This window comes from Delphinapterus leucas, chromosome 14 (assembly GCF_059928025.1).
Source record: "Delphinapterus leucas isolate spDelLeu-1000000601 "Yukka" chromosome 14, BTC_Dleu_Yukka2, whole genome shotgun sequence".
In the NCBI taxonomy this organism is placed as follows: Eukaryota; Metazoa; Chordata; class Mammalia; order Artiodactyla; family Monodontidae; genus Delphinapterus; species Delphinapterus leucas.
The window spans coordinates 12865911-12877744 of NC_143142.1; the positions used below are offsets into that span (position 1 = coordinate 12865911).

Sequence of the window (11834 nt, forward strand, 5' to 3'; positions counted from 1 at the left end):
ACTCGCTAAAGAAAAGTCATTTAGTCTTTGGTTATGACTAAAACTGCATTCAGTGACTATTAAGTGTTATATGTCTAGGTGCTGAGGATACAGAGGGCAGTGGGACAGACATGGTTCCTCCTTTCAGGGGGCTTACATTATGGTGGGGGAGACCATCAAAATAAATACTTGCAAATTGTGACAAAGGCTTATGAAGGAAACAAATTGGGTGATGGAACCACTGGATGTATGAATTAATGTAGCAAGAGATGACACTGGAAGATAGATTGAAACCAGCTTTCTTGAAATATAGTTTAATTTTACTTACTGGACCCCTGAGAAGATAGAATTTGAGTCAATTATAACACTAAGATGGAATATATGATATTTTATAAATAATAGGAAAGTTTGTTTTGATTTTTTTGCTAAACCTCTCCTCATTCCCATGGGTTCATTTCATTCCTTCTATAAACTTTTAATTCTTTAAGATTGCATAGGGTACAAACCAATATAAGATATTGTCATTATATGATGAGGGCCCCTTTTTTGAGATTTAATATTAAAGCACACAGTTTTAACTGAGGGTAACCAGAATGTCTTAATCTTCGTATTTCTACCCCTTTGAAAGTCTCTGAGGTCTTGCTACATTTTAAAGTTTTTAGGTACTTTGCTTAAGAAACTATAAAATACCCAAGGGCTGATTCTGGTCTTGTTTATTTCCACATGTCTAACTCCAGCAGAGTGTTTGGTACAAGATTGGTAGGTGTGCTTGGTAAATACTTGTTAATTAAATGAGTTCTTTTGAAAGTATGGGTGCCAAACAAGGGTAAATACTCTTCGTAGCACAGAATGAAGAGGTCTGTGTGAAAAGAGCTTATATGAGACGGCTCTATGGAGAAAGTAGAAGTGATATTGGACTTTGAAAGATGGGATTTAAGGAGAAGGAAGGAGTAGGAAATTGTGTGGAGTTATAGGAATGTAGGTGGGATATGCACAGAGTATTAACCGTTCCAAACTGTCTGTCATTGAGAGTTTATACATGGAAGTAAGGTTTTACATACTACATTAAAAAAAAAAAGTGGGTTGTACCAGAGTCTAGAAGGCCTTGCCTGATATGAAGGGGGTGTAGTTTTTTCCCTCTGGGCAGTGGGGACTATGACATGGGATTGATTTAGTAGTGTAGATTTTGATAATAAATGTTTTAGGAGGACTGATTTGGCCATACTACTTAGAGTAGATAATAGACACAGTAAAGGAACAGAATTCCTCAATGGCATTTACAGAAGAGAATACCCTGTTGATCTGTATGGTTAGTCCTTATTTATTCTGTGCTAGTCTCCTTTCTAGCTCAGAGAATATAAACTATCTTGGGTCCCAAAGAGAGTCATACCATAGTATACTCCATAGCTGTCAGTGATATCCCCCAAGCAGGTTCCCTCTAGAAGAACAGATAGAGGGATCGTCAGAAATTCTCAAGACTAGGGGTAGGTTTCCCCTAATAAATTCTTGGCTGGAGTATCACAGCTTTTTTCCCCCCTCATATTCTTCACTGTCTCATGACTGAGAATTCCATGGTTATTTCACAGTCTCCAAATAAAATGCCAGAAAATTTTAGTAGAAAGTTACAACGTATCACAAACTCAAGTAAGTGATTAATGCAGCATCTACCCAGTCCAAGCACCATGCTAAGTATGGGTGTCCAAAAATGATAGATAAAACATGATTTTTGTCCTCACAAAACTTAGTCAGATGGACTAGACATAAAACTTAAGAACACTGAGGTGCTTTGACTGAGATATATACAGAGCAGTTTGGGAGCATTTTGCCTGTTCTGGGGCTTTAAAGATGATTTCTTGAAAGAAATGAGTAGGAATTAGATGAAAGAGAGGGGAAGTTTATTCTAGACAAAAGAACAGCATGAACAACAACAAAAAAAGGCATTTGCAGTAAGTGTCCAGTCTTGGTGCCCAGTGGTCAGTGCCTCAGGTTACTTCCTCTTTTTGGTTTTCAGGATTGTTTGATGGTGACCCTCCCTCCTTGCATAGGCATCTTCCCTCCTTCCCTTCCTCGAATCGGTTGGCTTAGTGGTTTGTTTTCTTTTAGTGTGCTCAAAGAACAAGTTTTGATTTTGTTTTTTTTAATAAAGGATACATCTTTTTTTAATTTATTTTATCTCTGGCTGTGCTGGGTCTTCGTTGCTGCACGTGGCCTTTCTCTAGTTGCAGCGAGCGAGGGCTACTCTCCGTTGCAGTGCGTGGGCTTCTCATTGCGGTGGCTTCTCTTGTTGTGGAGCACAGGCTCTAGGCACGCAGGCTTCAGTAGTTGTGGCACACGGGCCCAGTAGTTGTGGCTCGCGGGCTCTAGAGCGCAGGCTCAGTAGTTGTGGCTCGTGGGCTCTAGAGCACAGGCTCAGTAGTTGTGGCGCGTGGGCTTAGTTGCTCCACAGCATGTGAGATCTTCCTGGACCAGGGCTCAAACCCATGTCCCCTGCACTGGCAGGCGGATTCTTAACCACTGCACCACCAGGGAAGTCCAAGTTTTGATTTTGTTAATCATTTCTATTGCCTCTCTTCTCCCCCCGCACCCTAAGTTTTTGTGTTTTTGTCATTATTTTCATCCCTCTATTTCCATTGAGTTGACTTTTTTGTTGTCTCCCTGTCCAACTTCTTGATTTGAAAGCTTATCTCACTTATTTTAAGACTTCCTTTTAGGTATATAAGGATATAAATTACTCTCAAAGCACTGTATCTCTCAGATTTTGACATGTATCACTTTTGTTGTCATTCAGTTTTAAACATTTTTTGATTTCCATTGTGATTTCCTCTGTAACCCATGATTTATTTAGGGAGTGCATATTCAAGTTTCCAAACAAAGGGATTTTACTTTAACCTTTATTTTTTAAACTGTTGATTTCTAACTAAATTGCACTGGGATTAAGGAGTGTATAGTCTGTGTGGTATCAATTCTTTGAAATTTAGGACTTGTATCCTAGTTCCTAGTCCTTTCTTGTGCATCTTCCATGTGTCCTTGGAAAGAGAATAGATTATTTCTTGAAAGCCAACATATATATTTAAGTTTGTATATTTTTATCTTTTTTTTGGTATTCTGAATAATTTGCTTATTAAATACTGAGAAAAGTGTGTTAAAATATTTATCAAAGATTTATAAGTTTCTCCTTGTAATTCTACCATTTTTTTCTTTATATATTTCTAAGTTACGTTGCATACCATATGGCTGTGTACTTACACACTCAGGATTGTTTAAATTTCTTATTGGATTCTCTGTTTATTATTCTGTAATGATGAACCTAAGTTTTAAAAATATTTTGTTTATTGCTGTTTCTGTACCAGCTTTATTTTTATTTGGATTTACCTGGAATATCATTTTCTACTCTTTTTTTTTTTTGGTGTGGTTGATTTTGTATGTCTTGTGTAAGCATTATCTAGATGGATTTATTATTTTTCAGCCATTCTGATGATCTTTATCTTTTTGATAGAGAGGGAACAAATTATATCCGTATTTCCAGATTCATCTTACAGTTGTCTTCATTTTCACAATGATGCAGCCGTTAAAATGTTTTAAAATTTTTTTAAATTTCCTTTTTTAATCAACTATAATAATTTTTTTAAAGAATAAATGCTTTAAAAATTTCCTTTTTAAAATTTCCTTTCCTTTTAAAAAGGAAATATCTCTAATTCAATATCTTTGCACATATAATTTTCTTAAGATTCACACCTCAGTTTAAATGCTCCCCCTTCTTTCAGAAAAGTTTTTCTCTGACCTATTCCTTTTTAAAATAGCACTCCCATTATTTTATATCTTAGTATATTTATTTCTTTTTTTAAATTTCTTTTATAACACAAAAGTTATTTATAGACAGGTTATTTAGTGATATTAGTATTAATACTACTATTATACTAATCATTTTATTTACATGTTGATTATTTGATCTTAGTCAATAGAGGGAGAAAGATAAAGGAGCCCTAAAGGAGTAACATGCTCAAGTGAAGAGCAAGTAAAGAGGTAGAAATAAAGACTACTCAGGAGTGGCAGAGAATGAGAATGGGAGTACTTTTACAGAGAAAAGGAAATCTGTAATCCTCTAGGATTCTTGGGAAGAGTGAGGTAAGTGTAACTACATACATGTTTAAGGCGAAAAGGAGGTTAAATGAAGAATTGCCTACATCAGACCTTATTTACTGAGTAAAGAGGGGAGAATAAACGGAGCTGAGAACGTTGGAATATTTGTTAAGTGGAGCACCCTAAAAGAACAGAGGTTAGGCTCCAACTTTAGTTAGGGTGAAATTACAATGTGTATTCATTTGAATAGTACCTTCTGGTCTATGGCAGTAGGGGGTTAATAGAAATGATGCAGGGAGTGACTTAAGTTACGAAGTATGTGGTCATGCTGATGATGGAATGTATTATACAGGGCGAAGGTAGCATTGACCTAAGGTAGAAACATCGAAGGTAGAAACATCATGAATGCACTGTGAACACCATGTTAAGAGGGGGACCTGAATTCTTACTCCAGCTGTGCTCTAAACTATTGTGTAACTTTGAGCACAGATTTGCCTTCCCCCGAATTAGAAAGGGGTTGAGCCTGATCATCTCGAAAGCCCTTTTCAATTTTCAGATGATGAGACTATATGAAATAGATGGAGTTGAGTGATTAAAGGTTCAGGTAAGAGTGGGTAATGGGTGAGAAGAAGCAAGAACATGTATGAAGCTTGTAATAAGTTTTACCTCCTAACTTTGTAATAAATGTTACAAAGTTCATTGTAATCAATGAACTTGTTTTCAGTGTTCATTCACAATTCTGATCTCATTTACCTATTTAAAAATATAAGTTGGTAGAGATAGAAATTAGTATTCTCATTTATAGACAGTCTAGCTAGAGGAAAGATCACTAAATTTCAAGTCTAATTCCAGCTGTGTTTCTAAGAATGGCATTTGCAAGCCACAGGTTTTATCCTTATTTTCTCATCTGTAGATTAGGGGGGTTGACTTCTGTATCATACTACCTGAATTTTACTTTTAGGCAGGTTTCTAGGTCAGGGTAATGTGGTAGTTGTTATGTGTCTGCATTTTATAAAGACATTTGACATATTAATCTTTTAGATTGTCCTTTGTAGACAAGAAATAGTAAATGTGTGGCAGCACTTGGGAGAATTTGCAACTTGGGAATTACCTCATAAAATGACACAGGATTCTTCCCTCAGTATAGTCTTATTCACCGTTTTTAGCAATGACATGAATAAAGATATTGATGGCTTGCTGATTAAATATCCTATATGCTGGATAACAGAATCAAAGTCAAAGATGATCTCAGCAGACTTCAACTAAGAGCCGAATGGCGAGATGAAACCCTGTGGATTCCTCTGGTTGGGCCAGCAAGCACACTGCATAAGATGAGAGGCAGGGGCTTCCTTCAGATCTTGCCTCCGTTACTTCTGTGTGACACATGGCCCTACATGCAAAAAGCATAAAAGAATATTGTGAATTCTTTCTTTATCCTGGGGTCATGCCACTTCATTCCCCAAAGGCAACCAAAATTATTAGGTTTTTAAGTGTATTCTTCAGGAGAATTTTACTCTCTAGTGTCAGAGTTGTCCTCCCTGCCCTCTTGTTTCATGTAATATTAGAGAAAAAGAAATTTTATAGCTGGAAAAAGATTTATGTACCATAAAGTTCAGTGATTCTCAAAGTGTGGTCTTTGGGCTAGGAGTAGCAGCAGCAGCATCACTGAGAACTTGGTAGAAATGTAGCTTCTTGGGGCCCATCCTGGACCTTCTGAATTATTACTTCTGGGGGGCCCAGCAATTTGTGCCAGCAGCTGATTTTACATATGAGGAAACTATGATCAGAACAGTGAAGTAACATACCAAACATTATATAGTTACTGGTGGCTTCTGTTATATTTCACCCATAACCTGCTCTTTTTCTTGTGTAGTTTTGTCTCTTTTAAAAAAACATGTTTTGTTTTTAAAGTTATCAATATAAAAAATAGGCCATTGATTCACTTCCTACCTTTTTCATTTGTGCTTCTCTGTGTCTTTTGGGACATAGCAAATTCAGATGAATGCTATTTTGAGGTTTTTATCACGATTCTTTAGACTTAGCTGACTTTTAAAAACCAAACCTTAAATCGGCTCCCTGCTATTTTTTACATGCAAGACTTTTTGGTTGTCTCAAGGGTGACCTCTGACTTCTTTTCCAGACTCCTTTCCCATCATGTCATGTCTCTCCTCCTCTTAGAATTTCGAAGCTATATCCTGTTCTCACTGCATCTACTCCTTGCCTCATATTTCCTCTCTTTCTTTTCTCTCTGCACTGAAATCAGCCTTTCATTTGATTTCATCTTCTTAAAGCATTTGGATCTTCCAAATTGAAAAAATTAGTATCCTTTAGCCTTCCCGTGGCATTTTGGTTTTTCTATTTCTGTATTTGTGCTTGGCTTTATTTTGTTAATATGCATTTATATCAATCTTTTGTTAGTTTATATGCTCCTTGAGGACAAGGATCGTGTTTTATTTGTTGTCACTTCAGGCTTCTTGCACCATTCTCCTCACTTACCGGTTGATAGACGAACGTTGGTTGCATTTGTGTTCAGTGGAATGAGAACGTACTCTGGGCTGTACTCAGTATCTGTAACTCTAACCAGTTGTCTTATAAATGTCCTGATGGCTGCATGGGATAGTAGGCACGGTAGGGATAAGTCAGCTCCAACTCCGCCACTGAATTTTACGAATGGAAAATTACAAATCCACAATCAGTTAATCTATATTTTGGTGTTCTTATGTTCCTGGCGTAATGTTGTGCATGGAGGATGATATGTTTTCAGTGTCATTTCCGTAAATAAAGGACAGCACATTTTTACTATTGATACTGCTTTATACTTATATACATTTAAATTACATGCATTGTTCCTCTTTGTGAACTTGAAACTTAGGTGTATGGTGTTAAGGAGATGTTTAAATTTTTCAAAATTCTTAACAAAATTTTAGTTGGTATCTTAAGATTAAGATACTCTGTTGTGGGGCTTCCCTGGTGGCGCAGTGGTTGAGAGTCTGCCTGCCAATGAAGGGGACACGGGTTCGAGCCCTGGTCTGGGAAGATCCCACACGCCGCGGAGCAGCTGGGCCCGTGAGCCACAACTACTGAGCCTGCGCACCTGGAGCCTGTGCTCCGCAACAAGAGAGGCCACGACAGTGAGAGGCCCACGCACCGCAATGAAGAGTGGCCCCTGCTCACCGCAACTAGAGAAAGCCCTTGCACAGAAACGAAGACCCAACACAGCCAAAAATAAATAAATAAATAAATAAATTAAAAAAAAAAAAGATACTCTGTTGTGCTAAATACCCAAATATCAAGACTAGGTGTTTCCTATTGACGAAGCTTCACATTCTAGTAAAATACAAAATTTTCTCAGATCATCTCAACATACTTGTCAAGGAAGAATATATATGCTTCACTGTGGGATAGAGTGGAAATTTTATCATTTTTATTTCAATTTTTCTGTAAAGCATTATAATTTTATACTTAAATTTTAATTTTTTGATTAGTACTCAAAGTACACTTTATAATGTTTTAGAGAACTTTTGAAAAGAAGGAAATGTTGGAGATGAGTTTTTAAATGATGGTTGCCTGGAATACAGTGATTTTGGTTCATCAGGCAAATGTTCTTATAAGCTGTCTTGAGAAATGGAGATGTTATGGGTGGCTTAGGACCAAAGTTAACAACTTTGAAAGAATGTGCCACTATATTAATTTTGAAATTATTTTTTTCCAAGACACATCATTTTTATCAATTTTTAGCTAACTGTGTGGAAAATGGAGAAGTGGAATGCTTTAATAAAATCTTGTGATCAGAGGTAAATTGTAAAAATTAAATATAATAGATTACCAGCCCATTTAGAGGCTCATATTACCTTAGCAGTTGTATATGGGGAATTTACATACAGCAGGGTTGTAGATTGCTGTTTTTAGATCAATAATTTTAACCTTACTGTAACATTGTAAGCTTGTAAATTTGATCTTATTGTTATCTTATTGTTATGTCATACCAAACATATGCAGAACTCTTTTGTCATTGTTCTAGAGCCATTCAGTTCAGATAGTAATACATGAGAAGGTAGAAAAATGTTATGATTCTTCTTCTGTCCTTAGGAGTTTATAGTTGGCATAGGAGACTTTATGCAAAGGAAACAGAAAGCATTCTGCACAATAGCTTTCAGTTTCAGAGTGGAACATAACTAATTTTTCTATTTATCTGGCATTTTAAATTTAGTTTGTCAAGTTATTGTTATTTGTCCACAGTCAACTAAAAGTTTGTGCTTATTAATATCATCAGGGGCAGGCTTTGCTGGATGGTAATAAAGTAAAGCTGTGTCACATCTGTAGTTCCTGTCTCTAGCACCTGTTTCCTACGAAAATGTAGAGCTGAGTTTCTCATTTTTTCTATTTTAGTGAGCATTTGTCCTGTGCTTTCACATTCTTTCTTCATGGGGAAAGTAATGTATGCACAAGTGTGGAGATTGCGCAACACCAGCCAATTTATTTGATCAATGAGGAGCATATACACATGGCTCAGTCTTCACCTGCACCATTTCAAGGTAAGTAAAAGATGATGTCCCTGCTCTCCACCCTTCCCCACCAAGTGGATAGCCACCTTTCCCAGTAAGGTTTTACAGAATGAGATACTATCTTGAATAGTTAAGCTAAGCAATAAGGATCGATTTCTGAAGAAGAAAGAGAAGACCACAAGCAAGTGATAATAGCTTGCTAGTTTTTTACTGAAAGCTTCTCACATACAACATGGTCTTATGTGTATTGAGGAATAAAATGTGGAGAATTTCCTTTATATCAAAAGAGGATTAATAAGTATTTGAAAAATATAATCCAATGAGTAATTGACAGATATTATAAATTAAAGGTTTTCATTGTCCCATGGTTTTAGGAATGTAATGACTTACAGAAAATTACTGTTAAACTTTGTACTATTTGAAGTTTCAACCAAAATCAAATTTCTAGAGTTGTATAGTATGTAGTTTCTTCATTGATATTAATATCTTATTTTCTTTTAATTACAGACTACATTGTTTGTAGGTATTTGGTTGTAATTTAACTTACATTCATATTTTCATTAGTTCTCAACTAATCACCTAGATATTACCAAAATAATGCTATGTCCCTTTTTCTCTAGCTGTGCATTCTAAAGCTTTGATTTTGTGTTTGGAATTCATAATTTTCGATGAATAACTCTTTTTAAATGTTATAATATTAAATCGAACCATATAGAAATATCTTTTTTAGTTCAATCTAATTTATCAGTTCTAGCGATGTCTGGTTGAAACAGTCTTAGTATATCACAAAATGTAATTTAAAAATGTTTTTTAATAAAATTAACTAAAGTATTTTTATTGATATAATAGTCTGTCAAATGAGTATTTAGCCTCCATATTATTTATGATGGCTTTTTGGTTTCCTACAAATGATTCTGATTTAATTTGATGAAAGCATCTTTTTCTTACCTTAAGGATTATTAAGGTTTTTTTTTAAGGTAAAAAAGAACATTGAACCTCATGTAATTGTGTCCTGATTATTGCCTACATTTTCCTCCATCTTGCAACACATTTTAAGCTATTTACTTTATTATTCTGTAATTTTGGATGTTTTGTGTATGAACTGCTATGTAATTCGAAATGACCCAATTCTCAAACTGTACACTTAAGAGTTGTACAGTATGTGCATATTTAAAAACTGTGTTATTTAAATACTGTGTCAGGATTATTTAAATACCGTGTTTCCTTGTTCTAGAGTCATTTAAAAGGCACTTCAGATAGTAATACATGAGATTATTTAAATATTGTGTTTCCTTGACTCTGAAAGTGTTGAGGATCATCTGACTTTAGATTTTATTTATTTATTCATTCATTTATTTATTTATTTTTTGGCATTGGGTCTTCGTTGCTGTGCGCGGGCTTTTTCTAGTTGTGGCGAGCGGGGGCTACTCTTTGTTGCGGTGCGTGGCCTTCTCATTGCAGTGGCTTCTCTTTGTTGTGGAACACAGGCTCTAGGCACACGGGCTGCAGTAGTTGTGGCTCACGGGCTTAGTTGCTCCGCGGCATATGAGATCTTCCTGGACCAGGGCTCGAACCCGTGTCCCCTGCATTGGCAGGAGGATTCTTAACCACTGTGCCACCAGGGAAGTCCCTGACTTTAGATTTTGTCGAGCAAAATAAAAACATTTACTTATGATAATAGCAGAGGGCATTACTAGTCATGAGGAAAGATAGTATTGGCAATACCAGGTCCCTGTAGACTACTTATTTTAAATCTTACTGGTTTCTTACTAATACCTTGAATCATGGACGACTTTGTGGGGCATTATCCTGCCTATTTCCCATGATTGGTGAGGAGAAGGTACATTCTTAGGGCAGGTGTTGGCATATAGATAATTATAGTGAACGTAACCATATTGATGTGGAGATTTCCTAGAAGTGTTAAAACAGGAAAATTGCCCTTGATTATGTGTGTTGGTTAGATCAGTATTTTTATCCCATTTGGATCAGTACGGAACAGCAGAAAGGCAACACGAAATATATGATGTCTACAGCCATCTCTGTCTTGATTGATGTGATATATCATCCAGCTGTTAAAAAAATAAAGCCATCCCCCAAAATGGACTTCCCAGTTAATGCCTATGCTGAGATTTTTTTATAAATCAGGATTAAGGAGAAGTAACCTTTATCCCCAGAAAAGTGTTATTCGGAAGGTCAAAATACTCATCATGAGACTAAGAACTGGCTGAGTTATACAGTATTACATTAGCTACATTTTTGTGTCTAGCTCAGTGAAAATGACATCAAGGTCAAACAGTGAAAGAATGAGAGAGAGAGGGACTTTGAATCCTTTATTTTGCGTAAAATAAATTTTATTTAGAGTTGTTTAATCAGCAGACCTCCAAAACAGTCATAATTGAAATTATACGTAACAGTATGTTTCAGACTTGGTACATTAAGGCTTTCCTGCTATTAGATGTTTTATGTATATATTATTTTAAAATTACCTCAAATATTTAGGAAGTCTCAGGAAACCATAGGAAGAATGTTCAAGTCCTAGACTGGTTTTGGGGTATATGTATTGAATGGTCTTCTTCTGTCATGGAAGATTCAGTATTCACATTGTATAAGCTATTACCAAACAGATGTTTATATGCTTTAATGTATAGATAGTTTATATATTGTGTGTTGATATAGCTGTCAGACAGTGTTACACCTCCCCCATCTGATTTCCTTCAAAAATTGATTTGCGTTGAGAGGCATATAAATAAGAAGTACTAAAATGAGAAAGCTTTAAAAATTACACTTTAAAAGGAGTTAGGAAATAAAGAGCAATATACATTAAGTGATACTGTGCTTCACCCTAAAAAGTACCATACATGTAGCATTACACTTACGCAAGAATTATTACTGTGATCTGTAACGTATGTTTCTCCTCTCTGCTTTAGTACTGGTAAGTCCTTATGGCTTAAATGGCACGCTAACAGGCCAAGCATACAAGATGTCAGACCCAGCCACCCGTAAGTTGATTGAGGAATGGCAGTATTTCTACCCAATGGTGCTGAAAAAGAAAGAAGAATTGAAAGAAGAGGAGGAGTTGGGGTATGATGATGATTTCCCCGTGGCAGTAGAAGTAATTGTTGGTAAGAGAAAATATTTTGCCTGAAGAACTTAATTCTATCTTCTTCATCTTCCTTAATTTAAAGAGATAATCATTCAGATTCATCAAAAATAATCTCCATAATTTTCCCATCTTTTTGAATTCTCTTGACACAGTGGTATTTGCTGAGT

General features: G+C 35.9%; 1 protein-coding gene across 10 annotated transcripts in view; it reads left to right on the forward strand.

The window, feature by feature from the left end:
• The window catches only part of MED13L (mediator complex subunit 13L), a 297294-nt gene that overhangs the window by 223525 nt on the left and 61935 nt on the right, over nucleotides 1-11834 (forward strand). For all 10 annotated transcript variants that reach the window (XM_089894207.1, XM_022598127.2, XM_022598128.3 and 7 more), the window contains 2 exons: nucleotides 8449-8594; nucleotides 11492-11686. In XM_089894207.1, the coding sequence (XP_089750333.1) occupies nucleotides 8449-8594; nucleotides 11492-11686 (341 nt within the window). The remainder of the gene's footprint in view (nucleotides 1-8448; nucleotides 8595-11491; nucleotides 11687-11834) is intronic.